At 47.2% G+C, this 18,759-nt stretch overlaps 1 protein-coding gene across 2 annotated transcripts in view; it reads right to left on the bottom strand.

Annotated features, from left to right (window-relative positions):
- Positions 1-976: 976 nt before the first annotated feature.
- The window catches only part of pir (pirin), a 30,296-nt gene continuing 12,513 nt past the window's right edge, over positions 977-18,759 (bottom strand). Inside the window, exons 5-10 of one of the 2 annotated variants that reach the window (XM_055930252.1) lie at positions 16,867-17,073; positions 5,025-5,109; positions 3,949-3,993; positions 1,594-1,676; positions 1,445-1,511; positions 977-1,346 (exon numbers count right to left, since the gene is read on the bottom strand). In XM_055930252.1, the coding sequence (XP_055786227.1) occupies positions 1,228-1,346; positions 1,445-1,511; positions 1,594-1,676; positions 3,949-3,993; positions 5,025-5,109; positions 16,867-17,073 (606 nt within the window). In that variant the 3' untranslated portion in view covers positions 977-1,227. The remainder of the gene's footprint in view (positions 1,347-1,444; positions 1,512-1,593; positions 1,677-3,948; positions 3,994-5,024; positions 5,110-16,866; positions 17,074-18,759) is intronic. The other variant, XM_055930253.1, reaches the window with a different exon arrangement.

Below are 18,759 nucleotides of genomic sequence, written 5' to 3'. Positions count from 1 at the left end.
TCCCTGCCTTGTCTCCCTGGGTCTGTCTGTCTTTCTGTCCCTACCTTTGCTGCCTGGCTCTGTCCGTCTGTCTCTGTCCCGTCTCCCTGGGTCTGTCTGTCTCTCTGTCCATACCTTTGCTGCCTGGCTCTGTCCGTCTGTCTCTGTCCCTGCCTTGTCTCCCTGGCTCTGTCTGTCTGTCTGATGTTGCCTTGCTCTGTCTGTCTGTAAGTCTGTTCTGTCTGCCCCTGCCTTGGCTGTTAAATCCAATGCCACTGTATTTCCACAGAGTTCAGCTTATCTGGAGCAGCATGAACATGTGTTTTAAATGTGATCCAGACCTCAGCTACGCAGCATGGATACATGGGCCAGGGAGGGACGCTCCCACTCTCCACCCCACCCCTTTCCCATCCCAGCCAAAACTCACTTCCCACTGGGAACAGACTTCATCTCAACGTCTAATTACGAGGAAACAACATTGATTCAACCAGTGTGTGCCCAGGGGTTTGATTGTCTGCGGAGGGAGGGATGGAGGAGGGAGAAACAGGCGATGTGATAGAGAGGGAGGAGGGTTGGAGGAGGGAGAAACAGGCGATGTGATAGAGAGGGAGGAGGGTTGGAGGAGGGAGAAACAGGAGATGTGATAGAGGGAGGAGGGATGGAGGGAGAGGAGAAACAGGAGATGTGATAGAGAGGGAGGAGGGATGGAGGGAGAGGAGAAACAGGAGATGTGATAGAGAGGGAGGAGGGATGGAGGGAGAGGAGAAACAGGAGATGTGATAGAGAGGGAGAAACAGGAGCTGTGAGAGAGAGGAGGGAGGGGAGACTCGCTGTTTCGCAGCCTGAGACGTCATTCTGCCAGATGCAAATGGCCTTGAAATGTGAGACGTGGTTGGTTTCCCTCCTTCCTGTAATGGATACTTGCATCTCCTCTGAGGTCTGTCTAAAGACATAATGACTGGAACTAATCAGTGGTTCCATTAGATAGCTTCTGGAGTCACGGCAGGATAGTTTTATTGAGGTTGAATTAAAAGTGCCTTTTTCATCATTTACATTTCAGTTTAATGGCTTGGAGGCACTGTGACAAAACATATATTTGAGCAACAAGAAAATCTGTATAAAATGAGAACTTAATGATTTAAAAAGAGACAAACACACATCAAGCTGGTTGATTATTAAAATAGACTTTGGTCACATGATCCTAAAAAGACAAGACCTATAACATGATTAGAAGATGTCTTCTGATTCTTAGAAGGAATCGCTGATCTTAGACCTCCAAGCCTTCGCCCTCTCGAACCCATTGGTCCCTGTCCTGTAGTCTCTGACTGCCTGGTTGATCTCCTCTTCCGTGTTCATCACAAACGGACCTGGAGAGAAAGAGGAACGTGTGGTGTGTCACACAAGAACAATCCAATATTGTGGTAACTGACTGGAGTTCAGTAATGTAAAGAAAGGAAGGTCTTACCATGTTGGACCACCGGTTCATTGATCGGCTGTCCCGCAATCAAGACAAAATGGGAGACCTCTGATGTCTGGAGAAAGGAACTGGAGTTGTAATGAATGGACAATTCCTGAAAACTGTGTTAGAGTCTGTAAGAAGCTCAGACAGCCTACCTGATTTTCTACTGCTATGCAGTCTCCATCATCAAACACTATGGTGTGATGTGGCTCCACTTTCTGCTGCTCTGCATCTGGGCCTGAAAGAGCAATGGAAAACAGAATAGAACTCTACAGAACTCTACAGAACTCTACAGAACTCTACAGTTTATTACCTCAAAAGAAATGGCAAACAAAACAACATTCATTTGAGGAATTTCTGTCAGATTTTAACCCGAGGGAAACACTGAAATAAAGAACCAAAGAAAATGTGCATTTCCTCTCCATCTGACATGGTTAAATCTGCTTCCTTCATCTGAATACTATAGTCAAAAGAAATGCTGAAACGCCAAACGCTTCAAGTTGTGGTGGATATATTTATCAGACACAGCTGTGCTTGATTTGCCTCACAGACTACACTCCGTCGATTCAGTGGCATCTCGGTTCAAACCCACCGTAATCTTAGTTCCAGCAAACGGTTCAACTTTATTCTGGTTTCAAAACATCTGTCTACAATTAAAAAAGGAGCTTTCCGTGAGATCCTACGAAGCAACAATTCCTTTTAATCAGATCATAATGCTTGTTTCCTGTAGAAACAAATATCAACTATGTATGAAATGTAACAAAAGCCCTTTCTAAATGAGTGAGGAGTGTTAAGTAACTCCTTCTCACGCTAGCTAACATCTATCATAATGAAAATACAACTCCTCCTACTCAAATATGTGCTTCCCATTGACAAACAAAAGAAACGTTTATTTTTACACATGAAAATGGACAGGCCTAACGTGTCCTGTACAGACAAACACTGTAGGGGACAGTTCAACTCTGTATAGCAGGGTGTCACAGGACTGTAGGGGACAGTTCAACTCTGTATAGCAGGGTGTCACAGGACTGTAGGGGACAGTTCAAGTCTGTATAGCAGGGTGTCACAGGACTGTAGGGGACAGTTCAACTCTGTATAGCAGGGTGTCACAGGACTGTAGGGGACAGTTCAACTCTGTAAAGCAGGGTGTCACAGGACTGTAGGGAACAGTTCAACTCTGTATAGCAGGGTGTCTGTCACAGGACTGTAGGGGACAGTTCAACTCTGTATAGAAGGGTGTCACAGGACTGTAGGGGACAGTTCAACTCTGTATAGCAGGGTATCACAGGACTGTAGGGGACAGTTCAACTCTGTATAGCAGGACTGTAGGGGACAGTTCAACTCTGTATAGCAGGGTATCACAGGACTGTAGGGGACAGTTCAACTCTGTATAGCAGGGTGTCACAGGACTGTAGGGGACAGTTCAACTCTGTATAGCAGGACTGTAGGGGACAGTTCAACTCTGTATAGCAGGACTGTAGGGAACAGTTCAACTCTGTATAGCAGGGTGTCACAGGACTGTAGGGGACAGTTCAACTCTGTATAGCAGGGTGTCACAGGACTGTAGGGAACAGTTCAACTCTGTATAGCAGGGTGTCACAGGACTGTAGGGAACAGTTCAACTCTGTATAGCAGGGTGTCACAGGACTGTAGGGAACAGTTCAACTCTGTATAGCAGGGTGTCACAGGACTGTAGGGAACAGTTCAACTCTGTATAGCAGGGTGTCACAGGACTGTAGGTGAAACCATTTGTTACAGGTATTGTACCATAAGACAAGGCTTGCGTCCCATATGGCACCCTATTCCCTACATAGTGCACTACTTTTGGCCAGGCCCCATAGGGCACTATATAGGGAAAAGGTTTCCCTAGAACATGAACCACAACATGAAGGGTTCCAGTGTGATTGTGTCTCATTCCTAAACCATTCCTAGAGTTGCTATTGGCTTCAGATCACAAGGCTACATCCCAACGTTGACATGACAACCCAGAGAGGAGGAAGGGAACATCCCAGAGAGGACGGAGGAGAGGAGGAAGGGAACATCCCAGAGAGGACGGTGGAGAGGAGGAAGGGAACATCCCAGAGAGGACGGTGGAGAGGAGGAAGGGAACATCCCAGAGAGGACGGTGGAGAGGAGGAAGGGAACATCCCAGAGAGGACGGAGGAGAGGAGGAAGGGAACATCCCAGAGAGGACGGAGGAGAGGAGGAAGGGAACATCCCAGAGAGGATGGTGGAGAGGAGGAAGGGAACATCCCAGAGAGGACGGAGGAGAGGAGGAAGGGAACATCCCAGAGAGGACGGTGGAGACGAGGAAGGGAAAATAAATAAATAAATGCACCTGCTCTGTTTGATTGTCCCTCTCTCTGGACGAGGCACAGCAACAAGATGCAGAGTGTTTCTGAACCACTACCAAACACAACACTGTTCTGGATGACCGTCAACATGAGGCTGCAGGGCAGTTAGGACCTAATGGAAAACTGGTCAACACAAACTAAATAGAGGAAACTCACCAACACAAACAGATCCTGCCAGTGTGTAGATAAACGAGGTCCATCCTAGCAGAGATGATAGAAAAACGGTTGTTTTGGGCTGGCATTGATAATGCATTTTGTCACCTCATTAACAAGTTAACTGCCACAGTATACACAACAATCATGACATTTATAAAGCATCATATTCTAAATGATGTGACTTGGTGGGGGAGTCTGACCACTTGGTATACCAACATCTTGCCATGTGAGCTGTGGGCCATAACACTGAGATGGTCTACTATCTAATCCACCATAGAGCCCTGTAGTACGATGACGTGGGAGCCATCCATTCAACACACCAACACTGCCTGTGTGTACGCACACACACACACACACACACACACACACACACACACACACACACACACACACACACACACACACACACACACACACACACACACACACACACACACACACACACACACACAACTTAACGTCTTTCGCACTGTATAGTGTGACCATTCAACACAGCACCACTGACTCCATAGCAACCACACAGCACCACTGACTCCATAGCAACCACACAGCACCACTGACTCCATAGCAACCACACAGCACCACTGACTCCATAGCAACCCCACAGCACCACTGACTCCATAGCAACCACACAACACCACTGACTCCATAGCAACCACACAGAACCAGACTCCATAGAGAACAGGCAGGGTGACCATGGAAACCAAGCCAGTTGTATAAACTTTAGAAGACTCCCAACCCCTGGAGGACTTCTGTTTGGCACAGACAGTAGATAGCAACTCTCTCCCACCACAAACCAACGTCAGGTGCAGTACAGTTCCCAGAATGAGAAAGCTTGTGTCATACTCAAACCCTAGCACTTAGCTCGGGTTTGAGTTGAAAGGTTCTGCTAACTTTACTGAAAAGGTCAACAGATTTGGTGCCAGATTGTGGATGAATGGAGCACACAGAACACTATAGCTACAGAAGGCCAAGTTCTGGTCCATGGTGTTACATGCAGCTTGAGCCTTCTTCAAGGAGCACGTAATGCCCTGGACCAGGGCCACAGAAGGCCTACTCAGTAAAGATGGTTTTACCTGAAGGAACTGGTTGGACATGCTTGGCTCCTCCATCCAGCTTGAAGTCCAGATACAGTGTTGGAGTCCTGGTGAAGATTTTTGACTGGACAGAAAAAAAGGACAAGACATTTATAGTATTTGTGAGTTTCATTGACCCCCAGGCAGCACCCCACTCATCGAGTTCTCTCATGGGCATGGAGTGTTACAAAGAATAGTGTTTATTGCTGTATGTTATTTGTGTAAATTCTTTGTCTATATACTCTGTCTGCAAATTGTGAGACAAATTGTGAGCACCCTGATCCATTGGTGTTACACTTCCCACTTCCTATTTTAACACCTAGCACCCTGATCTGTTGGTGTTACACTTTACACTTCCTCTTTTAACACCTAGCACCCTGATCCATTGGTGTTACCTTTCCCACAGCCTCTTTTAACACCTAGCACCCTGATCTGTTGGTGTTACCTTTCCCACAGCCTCTTTTAACACCTAGCACCCTGATCTGTTGGTGTTACCTTTCCCACTTCCTCTTTTAACACCTAGCACCCTGGTCTGTTGGTGTTACCTTTCCCACTTCCTCTTTTAACACCTAGCACCCTGATCCATTGGTGTTACACTTCACACTTCCTCTTTTAACACCTAGCACCCTGATCCATTGGTGTTACCTTTCCCACAGCCTCTTTTAACACCTAGCACCCTGATCTGTTGGTGTTACCTTTCCCACAGCCTCTTTTAACACCTAGCACCCTGATCTGTTGGTGTTACCTTTCCTACTTCCTCTTTTAACACCTAGCACCCTGGTCTGTTGGTGTTACCTTTCCCACTTCCTCTTTTAACACCTAGCACCCTGATCCATTGGTGTTACACTTCACACTTCCTCTTTTAACACCTAGCACCCTGATCCATTGGTGTTACACTTCCCACTTCCTCTTTTAACACCTAGCACCCTGGTCTGTTGGTGTTACCTTTCCCACTTCCTCTTTTAACACCTAGCACCCTGATCCATTGGTGTTACACTTCACACTTCCTCTTTTAACACCTAGCACCCTGATCCATTGGTGTTACACTTCACACTTCCTCTTTTAACACCTAGCACCCTGATCCATTGGTGTTACACTTCACACTTCCTCTTTTAACACCTAGCACCCTGATCCATTGGTGTTACACTTCCCACTTCCTCTTTTAACACCTAGCACCCTGGTCCGTCGGTGTTACCTTTCACACTTCCTCTTTTAACACCTAGCACCCTGGTCCGTCGGTGTTACCTTTCACACTTCCTCTTTTAACACCTAGCACCCTGATCTGTTGGTGTTACCTTTCCCACTTCCTCTTTTAACACCTAGCACCCTGATCTGTTGCTGTTACCTTTCCCACTTCCTTTTTTAAGACCTAGCACCCTGATCTGTTGGTGTTACCTTTCCCACTTCCTCTTTTAACACCTAGCACCCTGATCCGTTGGTGTTACCTTTCCCACTTCCTCTTTTAACACCTAGCACCCTGATCTGTTGGTGTTACCCTTCCCACTTCCTCTTTTAACACCTAGCACCCTGATCTGTTGCTGTTACCTTTCCCACTTCAACACCTAGCACCCTGATCTGTTGGTGTTACCTTTCCCACTTCCTCTTTTAACACCTAGCACCCTGATCTGTTGGTGTTACCTTTCCCACTTCCTCTTTTAACACCTAGCACCCTGGTCCGTCGGTGTTACCTTTCCCACTTCCTCTTTTAACACCTAGCACCCTGATCCATTGGTGTTACCCTTCCCACTTCCTCTTTTAACACCTAGCACCCTGATCCATTGGTGTTACCCTTCCCACTTCCTCTTTTAACACCTAGCACCCTGATCCGTTGGTGTTACACTTCACACTTCCTCTTTTAACACCTAGCACCCTGATCTGTAGGTGTTACCCTTCCCACTTCCTCTTTTAACACCTAGCACCCTGATCTGTTGGTGTTACCCTTCCCACTTCCAACACCTAGCACCCTGGTCCGTCGGTGTTACCTTTCCCACTTCCTCTTTTAACACCTAGCACCCTGATCCGTCGGTGTTACACTTCACACTTCCTCTTTTAACACCTAGCACCCTGATCTGTAGGTGTTACCCTTCCCACTTCCTCTTTTAACACCTAGCACCCTGATCTGTAGGTGTTACCCTTCCCACTTCCTCTTTTAACACCTAGCACCCTGATCTGTTGGTGTTACCCTTCCCACTTCCTCTTTTAACACCTAGCACCCTGATCTGTTGGTGTTACCCTTCCCACTTCCTCTTTTAACACCTAGCACCCTGATCCATTGGTGTTACCCTTCCCACTTCCTCTTTTAACACCTAGCACCCTGATCTGTTGGTGTTACCCTTCCCACAGCCTCTTTTAAAGGGCAATTCCACAACTTTTCAACCTCATATTCATGTGATGTCTTCACATGTGTAGACACTGGTATGGTGCTGGAGATAATAAACATGAGGTTGAAAGTGGAGGAGTTGCCCTTTATCACCAGCAATCATAGGAAGAGTCATAGGAAGTCATAAGGATAGTCTGTGAAGAAGACACGGCACGCCAGCCCAACTGTGATGGAAGACCAGACCAGCCCTACTGTGATGGAAGACCAGCCCTACTGTGATGGAAGACCAGACCAGCCCTACTGTGATGGAAGACCAGGCCAGCCCAACTGTGATGGAAGACCAGACCAGCCCTACTGTGATGGAAGACCAGCCCTACTGTGATGGAAGACCAGCCCTACTGTGAAGGAAGACCAGACCAGCCCTACTGTGATGGAAGACCAGACCAGCCCTACTGTGAGGGAAGACCAGCCCTACTGTGATGGAAGACCAGACTAGCCCTACTGTGATGGAAGACCAGACCAGCCCTACTGTGATGGAAGACCAGCCCTACTGTGATGGAAGACCAGACCAGACCTACTGTGATGGAAGACCAGACCAGCCCTACTGTGATGGAAGACCAGACCAGCCCTACTGTGATGGAAGACCAGCCCTACTGTGATGGAAGACCAGACCAGCCCTACTGTGATGGAAGACCAGACCAGCCCTACTGTGATGGAAGACCAGACCAGCCCTACTGTGAGGGAAGACCAGACCAGCCCTACTGTGATGGGAAGACCAGACCAGCCCTACTGTGATGGGAGACCAGACCAGCCCTACTGTGATGGGAGACCAGACCAGCCCTACTGTGAGGGAAGACCAGCCCTACTGTGATAGGAGACCAGACCAGCCCTACTGTGATGGGAAGACCAGACCAGCCCTACTGTGATGGGAAGACCAGACCAGCCCTACTGTGAGGGAAGACCAGCCCTACTGTGATGGAAGACCAGACCAGCCCTACTGTGATGGGAGACCAGACCAGCCCTACTGTGATGGGAGACCAGACCAGCCCTACTGTGAGGGAAGACCAGACCAGCCCTACTGTGAGGGAAGACCAGCCCTACTGTGATGGAAGACCAGACCAGCCCTACTGTGATGGAAGACCAGCCCTACTGTGATGGAAGACCAGACCAGCCCTACTGTGATGGAAGACCAGGCCAGCCCAACTGTGATGGAAGACCAGACCAGCCCTACTGTGATGGAAGACCAGCCCTACTGTGATGGAAGACCAGCCCTACTGTGAAGGAAGACCAGACCAGCCCTACTGTGATGGAAGACCAGACCAGCCCTACTGTGAGGGAAGACCAGCCCTACTGTGATGGAAGACCAGACTAGCCCTACTGTGATGGAAGACCAGACCAGCCCTACTGTGATGGAAGACCAGCCCTACTGTGATGGAAGACCAGACCAGACCTACTGTGATGGAAGACCAGACCAGCCCTACTGTGAGGGAAGACCAGACCAGCCCTACTGTGATGGAAGACCAGACCAGCCCTACTGTGATGGAAGACCAGCCCTACTGTGATGGAAGACCAGACCAGCCCTACTGTGATGGAAGACCAGACCAGCCCTACTGTGATGGAAGACCAGACCAGCCCTACTGTGATGGAAGAGCAGACCAGCCCTACTGTGAGGGAAGACCAGACCAGCCCTACTGTGATGGGAAGACCAGACCAGCCCTACTGTGATGGGAGACCAGACCAGCCCTACTGTGATGGGAGACCAGACCAGCCCTACTGTGAGGGAAGACCAGCCCTACTGTGATAGGAGACCAGACCAGCCCTACTGTGATGGGAGACCAGACCAGCCCTACTGTGATGGGAGACCAGACCAGCCCTACTGTGATGGGAAGACCAGACCAGCCCTACTGTGAGGGAAGACCAGCCCTACTGTGATGGAAGACCAGACCAGCCCTACTGTGATGGGAGACCAGACCAGCCCTACTGTGAGGGAAGACCAGCCCTACTGTGATGGAAGACCAGACCAGCCCTACTGTGATGGGAGACCAGACCAGCCCTACTGTGAGGGAAGACCAGCCCTACTGTGATAGGAGACCAGACCAGCCCTACTGTGATGGGAAGACCAGACCAGCCCTACTGTGATGGGAAGACCAGACCAGCCCTACTGTGAGGGAAGACCAGCCCTACTGTGATGGAAGACCAGACCAGCCCTACTGTGATGGGAGACCAGACCAGCCCTACTGTGATGGGAGACCAGACCAGCCCTACTGTGATGGGAGACCAGACCAGCCCTACTGTGATGGGAGACCAGACCAGCCCTACTGTGAGGGAAGACCAGACCAGCCCTACTGTGATGGGAGACCCAGACCAGCCCTACTGTGATGGGAGACCAGACCAGCCCTACTGTGAGGGAAGACCAGACCAGCCCTACTGTGAGGGAAGACCAGCCCTACTGTGATGGAAGACCAGACCAGCCCTACTGTGATGGAAGACCAGCCCTACTGTGATGGAAGACCAGACCAGCCCTACTGTGATGGAAGACCAGGCCAGCCCAACTGTGATGGAAGACCAGACCAGCCCTACTGTGATGGAAGACCAGCCCTACTGTGATGGAAGACCAGCCCTACTGTGAAGGAAGACCAGACCAGCCCTACTGTGATGGAAGACCAGACCAGCCCTACTGTGAGGGAAGACCAGCCCTACTGTGATGGAAGACCAGACTAGCCCTACTGTGATGGAAGACGAGACCAGCCCTACTGTGATGGAAGACCAGCCCTACTGTGATGGAAGACCAGACCAGACCTACTGTGATGGAAGACCAGACCAGCCCTACTGTGATAGAAGACCAGACCAGCCCTACTGTGATGGAAGACCAGACCAGCCCTACTGTGATGGAAGACCAGCCCTACTGTGATGGAAGACCAGACCAGCCCTACTGTGATGGAAGACCAGACCAGCCCTACTGTGATGGAAGACCAGACCAGCCCTACTGTGATGGAAGACCAGACCAGCCCTACTGTGAGGGAAGACCAGACCAGCCCTACTGTGATGAGAAGACCAGACCAGCCCTACTGTGATGGGAGACCAGACCAGCCCTACTGTGATGGGAGACCAGACCAGCCCTACTGTGAGGGAAGACCAGCCCTACTGTGATAGGAGACCAGACCAGCCCTACTGTGATGGGAGACCAGACCAGCCCTACTGTGATGGGAAGACCAGACCAGCCCTACTGTGAGGGAAGACCAGCCCTACTGTGATGGAAGACCAGACCAGCCCTACTGTGATGGGAGACCAGACCAGCCCTACTGTGATGGGAGACCAGACCAGCCCTACTGTGATGGGAGACCAGACCAGCCCTACTGTGAGGGAAGACCAGACCAGCCCTACTGTGATGGGAGACCAGACCAGCCCTACTGTGATGGGAGACCAGACCAGCCCTACTGTGAGGGAAGACCAGACCAGCCCTACTGTGAGGGAAGACCAGCCCTACTGTGATGGAAGACCAGACCAGCCCTACTGTAATGGGAGACCAGACCAGCCCTACTGTGATGGGAGACCAGACCAGCCCTACTGTGATGGGAGACCAGACCAGCCCTACTGTGATGGGAGACCAGACCAGCCCTACTGTGATGGGAGACCAGACCAGCCCTACTGTGAGGGAAGACCAGACCAGCCCTACTGTGAGGGAAGACCAGCCCTTCTGTGATGGAAGACCAGACCAGCCCTACTGTGATGGGAGACCAGACCAGCCCTACTGTGATGGGAGACCAGACCAGCCCTACTGTGATGGGAGACCAGACCAGCCCTACTGTGATGGGAGACCAGACCAGCCCTACTGTGATGGGAGACCAGACCAGCCCTACTGTGAGGGAAGACCAGACCAGCCCTACTGTGAGGGAAGACCAGCCCTACTGTGATGGAAGACCAGACCAGCCCTACTGTGAGGGAAGACCAGACCAGCCCTACTGTGATGGGAGACCAGACCAGCCCTACTGTGATGGAAGACCAGACCAGCCCTACTGTGAGGGAAGACCAGACCAGCCCTACTGTGATGGGAGATCAGACCAGCCCTACTGTGATGGGAGACCAGACCAGCCCTACTGTGATGGGAGACCAGACCAGCCCTACTGTGAGGGTAGACCAGACCAGCCCTACTGTGAGGGAAGACCAGCCCTACTGTGATGGAAGACCAGACCAGCCCTACTGTGAGGGAAGACCAGCCCTACTGTGATGGAAGACCAGACCAGCCCTACTGTGATGGAAGACCAGCCCTACTGTGATGGAAGACCAGACCAGCCCTACTGTGAGGGAGGACCAGCCCTACTGTGATGGAAGACCAGACCAGTCCTACTGTGAGGGAGGACCAGACCAGCCCTACTGTGAGGGAAGACCAGCCCTACTGTGATGGAAGAACAGACCAGCCCTACTGTGAGGGAAGACCAGACCAGCCCTACTGTGAGGGAAGACCAGACCAGCCCTACTGTGAGGGAAGACCAGACCAGCCCTACTGTGATGGAAGACCAGACCAGCCCTACTGTGATGGGAGACCAGACCAGCCCTACTGTGATGGGAGACCAGACCAGCCCTACTGTGATGGAAGACCAGACCAGCCCTACTGTGATGGAAGACCAGACCAGCCCTACTGTGATGGAAGACCAGACCAGCCCTACTGTGATGGAAGACCAGACCAGCCCTACTGTGAGGGAGGACCAGACCAGCTGTACATACGTGAATGTTTCATCCGCTAGACTAGTCCAGGTTCCAGTCAAACTCAATGGGCAGTCTATCTGTCTGACCTGTATTAACCCCTGTTGGAAGTCATTACTCTGTAACCCTGTCAGTCAGCAGCAGGCTAAACCCAGCTGTATTAACCCCTGTTGGAAGTCATTACTCTGTAACCCTGTCAGTCAGCGGCAGGCCAAACCCAGCTGTATTAACCCCTGTTGGAAGTCAATACTCTGTAACCCTGTCAGTCAGCGGAAGCCCAAACCCAGCTGTATTAACCCCTGTTGGAAGTCATTACTCTGTAACCCTGTCAGTCAGCGGCAGGCCAAACCCAGCTGTATTAACCCCTGTTGGAAGTCATTACTCTGTAACCCTGTCAGTCAGCGGCAGCCCAAACCCAGCTGTATTAACCCCTGTTGGAAGTCATTACTCTGTAACCCTGTCAGTCAGCGGCAGCCCAAACCCAGCTGTATTAACCCCTGTTGGAAGTCATTACTCTGTAACCCTGTCAGTCAGCAGCAGGCCAAACCCAGCTGTATTAACCCCTGTTGGAAGTCATTACTCTGTCTCGCTGTCTGTATCCTCTCCCATCCTAGAGTAACTCTACCCCACAGTAAATGGTCAGGGTTCATATCCTGGTCTAAGCAGTTTAGGTGTTGATGTAGTGTTACTTTGTGTTACTATGAACGGACTGAACGCCCAGCTGGTGTTGCGTTTTAAGCTGTTGTTAAAAAATCCTGTTGTTTAAATCAGGGTGTTAGCCAGTGTTACCTAGTGTTGATTTTTCAGTGTAACATTTCTAGTGTTGATTAAGGTGTTAAAGTAGCTCTGTAAGTGTTAAAACACTCATTGGTTTAGAAGAAACCCAGTGTTGGTGTTAATACCTAGTGTTGGTGTTAATACCCAGTGTTGGATGTCATAAGGTGAATGCACCAATTTGTAAGTCGCTCTGGATAAGAGCGTCTGCTAAATGACTTAAATGTAAATGTAAATGTTGAACAAAAACCACGCCCGTCATTATCATATTTCCCAGCATGCTCTACTGCAGTTAGATTTTTTGAATTGTTTGTTTCAATATCTAATGTTTTGAATGTACATTTATTTATTAATTAAATATAAATAACATACATTTTTCTAAGCTAATCCAATCTGTTATATCGATTCACTGCACCCATTACTGAAATGGTTGATCCAGTTTAGATGCTTAAGGTATTCTCATACCTTAGTCTTCCCATCCCGGCAGTCATTCGGAATCAGGTTGCAGGTGAATAAAAATTCTAAATGTTGGATATCGCCACTCTGGCTGGATTCCAATAGGAATTACACATCACTTTGCAAGCCAGCATAATGTGATTTGCAGGCCTACATTTTTCCTGTAAACCATGAGTTTCAGGCCACTGTATTATGGTAAAACTAAGCCCTCAAAAATAAGGCCTTATGAATGATGTGTTGTATTGTGTTAAATAATACAATTGTAATGATAACATAATCGCTTAGGATGTCACTTGGTGAAGGCCACAGGACAGAAAATGGATGAATACAACCACCATAGCTGTGTTTGAATACCCATAATAACATACTATAAACTACATACTTAATGAGTATCTATACTACATAATATTAGTTCACTTTAGTATACTGTAAACTACATACTTAATGAGTATCTATACTACATAATATTAGTTCAATTTAGTATACTGTAAACTACATACTTAATGAGTATCTATACTACATAATATTAGTTCATTTTAGTATACTGTAAACTACATACTTAATGAATATCTATACTACATAATATTAGTTCACTTTAGTATACTGTAAACTACATACTTAATGAGTATCTATACTACATAATATTAGTTCACTTTAGTATACTGTAAACTACATACTTAATGAGTATCTATACTACATAATATTAGTTCATTTTAGTATACTGTAAACTACATACTTAATGAGTATCTATACTACATAATATTAGTTCATTTTAGTATACTGTAAACTACATACTTAATGAGTATCTATACTACATAATATTAGTTCTTTTTTGTATACTGTAAACTACATACTTAATGAGTATCTATACTACATAATATTAGTTCATTTTAGTATACTGTAAACTACATACTTAATGAATATCTATACTACATAATATTAGTTCACTTTAGTATACTGTAAACTACATACTTAATGAGTATCTATACTACATAATATTAGTTCATTTTAGTATACTTTAAAATACATACTTAATGAGTATCTATACTACATAATATTAGTTCAATTTAGTATACTGTAAACTACATACTTAATGAGTATCTATACTACATAATATTAGTTCATTTTAGTATACTGTAAACTACATACTTAATGAGTATCTATACTACATAATATTAGTTCATTTTAGTATACTGTAAACTACATACTTAATGAGTATCTATACTACATAATATTAGTTCAATTTAGTATACTGTAAACTACATACTTAATGAGTATCTATACTACATAATATTAGTTCATTTTAGTATACTGTAAACTACATACTTAATGAGTATCTATACTACATAATATTAGTTCATTTTAGTATACTGTAAACTACATACTTAATGAGTATCTATACTACATAATATTAGTTCACTTTAGTATACTGTAAACAAACGGTATCCTTTCAGTTGAGTGTAGTAGCGCTTCGCCTGTCTACCGGAAGTTGATGCTGTTGCTATGCAACTTCTTGCTAGTCTGTTAGCATAGATAACAAATGAATAGCTAGACATCTTACGACTTCATTAACAATGTCCATTGAGAACGCACCAAGACTATACCACTTAGTAGCTAAGCGTGAATAATCAAGTTAATAAATGTTGGGTAGGTAGTTAGATAGCATATAGTTAATATACTGGAAAGTTCAATGTATTAGTAGCCAACTAACATTAGGTAGCTAGCTAACATACCAGCGGACCCAGTGATGCCCCGCCCCTTTCCCAGTTTCAACACATCTTCATCTGTAAAATAACAAACCTTATAGACGTCATGAGAAACTCTGTCTGCCAGTCTCCTCTCCTGCCCTAGAGTAACCCCTACCCAACCGGCCCTGGTCAAATTTACATCTGAAACATGACAAACCTTATAGACGTCATGAGAAACTGTCTGTCAGTCTCCTCTCCTGCCCTAGAGTAACCCCTACCCAACCGGCCCTGGTCAAATTTACATCTGAAACATGACAAACCCACTTCCCCAGAAACCTGCTACTCATTTCCTGTCTCGTCTAACTCAGCAGACAGACACAGAGAAAATAAGGAGGAGAAGGGGGGGGGGGGGGGGGTGGATAATCCTGAAGATGTAATTATCTGCAAACGTCACATGATGAAGCTGAATGTCTTGTGGTTGGTTGGGATTTCTGGCGAGGCGTATCTAGGCCTGAGGCTTTCAACATCTCAGTCATTGTATTGTATAAGGTTTTCTGGCTTGATATGGGCAAGACCCCAGCACATCATATCAACAGCCGACACTAAGTACGGTATTCATTCTGTATAACACAGTGACAAAGGAACAATGATAATGACAATGATGGCGATAATAAACTCCCCCCCTTCTTCATCCACTGTGGTTTTGGACCTGTGATTACAAATGCGTTACTTTGTAGGGTGAGAAATATATGAATCTATTTTTAGTTGTTTTAAGTGTTCTTATGTTTGTTACGACTTCCACATGACATCAACCAGTGTTTCCGCTATATGCGTTTAGCAGCGGCGCAAAGCCGTTGCTAATTCGTGGACGCCACCAAAAAATATATAAAAATAAGAAATAATTTGACCATCACGTGGTGCACCGCTGCTAAGTGCATATAGGGGAAACACTGGTTGATGTCATGTGGAAGTCAGAACAAACATAAGAACTTGTATAAACTTAAATAACTAAAATCCAGTTAAATATGTAGAAAATATAATAGAGCAATATATACTTTTTAAAGATTACCTCTGAGAACTAACAATCCCCAAAATAAAAATGAAACAGTCAGGGAGAATCTAACATTTTTAAAATGTCATGGCACGGGGCCCCACATTGATTTTGTTATAATGGTTGAGTCATGCAGATAGCATAAGAACAAGGAAGAAGCCACGGCAAAATGTGTAGAATTTAAGGAATTTAGCTTTAAAATCTTCTCTCAGCCCAATGGCACATTTTTTTTGAATGGCATGAAATTAGCTTTAAAAAACAGTACAATGTTCTCTCTGCTCCACGGCAAAATGTGTAGAATTGCAGGAAATGTGCTTTAAAACAGCAGCAGTTTGTCTCTGCGGCCAAGAAGAGGGCCTCTAAAACCGCACCACTGGCCACACCCACTACCACCACCCGGGTTATGGTTAGTATGGTGCTCCTGTACACCCAGGGTTGTGGTTAGTATGGTGCTCCTGACCTGTACACCCAGGGTTATGGTTAGTATGGTGCTCCTGACCTGTACACCCGGGTTATGGTTAGTATGGTGCTCCTGACCTGTACACCCAGGGTTATGGTTAGTATGGTGCTCCTGACCTGTACACCCACGGTTATGGTTAATATGGTGCTCCTCACCTGTACACCCAGGGTTATGGTTAGTATGGTGCTCCTGACCTGTACACCCAGGGTTATGGTTAGTATGGTGCTCCTGACCTGTACACCCAGGGTTATGGTTAGTATGGTGCTCCTGACCTGTACACCCAGGGTTATGGTTAATATGGTGCTCCTGACCTGTACACCCAGGGTTATGGTTAGTATGGTGCTCCTGACCTGTACACCCAGGGTTATGGTTAGTATGGTGCTCCTGACCTGTACACCCAGGGCCTGTCCAGAGATGACGGCCACAGTGACCCCCTCCCTGCTGGGCTTGGGGACCTGGCTGTCCTTCAGCTCCTGGTACTGAGGCTCCACCATCTTGTCCTCCCTCCTCAGGTTGACCCACAGCTGCAGGCCCTGAACGGGCTCCTCAGACACAGGCATCTCTGCATGGACCACCCCTCGGCCTGCCGTCATCCACTTATGAAGAGACATGGACATAGACACACAGAGACGGACACGAAACACACACACACAGATACAGAGAGGCATAGACACACAGAGACGGACACAGAAACACACACACACAGATACAGAGAGGCATAGACACACACACACACAAAACACAATTACTAACCACATAAAGGAGAATTGTACAGTATAATATCCATGAAATCAATGTTGCCTGATATGATTTCCATAATAAATCACCCATGTGGACTTAATAGTGGAAGTAACTGGTTTCTAGGAGGAAATTAACTTCACATTTACACCTTTCCTTCCCCACTGCTGTGATATGTACCTAGTGGATGTCCATCTTCCCCACTGCTGTGATATGTACCTAGTGGATATCCCATCTTCCCCACTGCTGTGATATGTACCTAGTGGATGTCCCATCTTCCCCACTGCTGTGATATGTACCTAGTGGATATCCATCTTCCCCACTGCTGTGATATGTACCTAGTAGATGTCCATCTTCCCCACTGCTGTGATATGTACCTAGTGGATATCCCATCTTCCCCACTGCTGTGATATGTACCTAGTGGATGTCCATCTTCCCCACTGCTGTGATATGTACCTAGTGGATATCCCATCTTCCCCACTGCTGTGATATGTACCTAGTGGATGTCCCATCTTCCCCACTGCTGTGATATGTACCTAGTGGATATCCCATCTTCCCCACTGCTGTGATATGTACCTAGTGGATATCCCATCTTCCCCACTGCTGTGATATGTACCTAGTGGATGTCCCATCTTCCCCACTGCTGTGATATGTACCTAGTGGATGTCCATCTTCCCCACTGCTGTGATATGTACCTAGTGGATATCCAATCCTCCCCACTGCTGTGATATGTACCTAGTGGATATCCCATCTTCCCCACTGCTGTGATATGTACCTAGTGGATATCCCATCTTCCCCACTCCTGTGATATGTACCTAGTGGATGTCCATCTTCCCCACTGCTGTGATATGTACCTAGTGGATATCCCATCTTCCCCACTGCTGTGATATGTACCTAGTAGATGTCCATCTTCCCCACTGCTGTGATATGTACCTAGTGGATATCCCATCTTCCCTACTGCTGTGATATGTACCTAGCGGATGTCCCATCTTCCCCACTGCTGTGATATGTACCTAGTGGATGTCCCATCTTCCCCACTGCTGTGATATGTACCTAGTGGATGTCCATCTTCCCCACTGCTGTGATATGTACCTAGTGGATGTCCCATCTTCCCCACTGCTGTGATATGTACCTAGTGGATGTTCATCTTCCCCACTGCTGTGATATGTACCTAGTGGATGTTCATCTTCCCCATTGCTGTGATATGTACCTAGTGGATATCCCTTCTTCCCCACTGCTGTGATATGTACCTAGTGGATGTCCATCTTCCCCACTGCTGTGATATGTACCTAGTGGATGTCCATCTTCCCCACTGCTGTGATATGTACCTAGTGGATGTCCATCTTCCCCACTGCTGTGATATGGACCTAGTGGATGTCCATCTTCCCCACTGCTGTGATATGTACCTAGTGGATATCCCATCTTCCCCACTGCTGTGATATGTTCCTAGTGGATGTCCCATCTTCCCCACTGCTGTGATATGTACCTAGTGGATATCCATCTTCCCCAATGCTGTGATATGTACCTAGTGGATATTCCATCTT

The sequence above is a fragment of the Salvelinus fontinalis genome, chromosome 7, assembly GCF_029448725.1.
Source record: "Salvelinus fontinalis isolate EN_2023a chromosome 7, ASM2944872v1, whole genome shotgun sequence".
NCBI classification, from domain to species: Eukaryota; Metazoa; Chordata; class Actinopteri; order Salmoniformes; family Salmonidae; genus Salvelinus; species Salvelinus fontinalis.
Note: the sequence above shows the minus strand (reverse complement) of the source record. Positions and strands in the feature narration are given on the sequence as shown.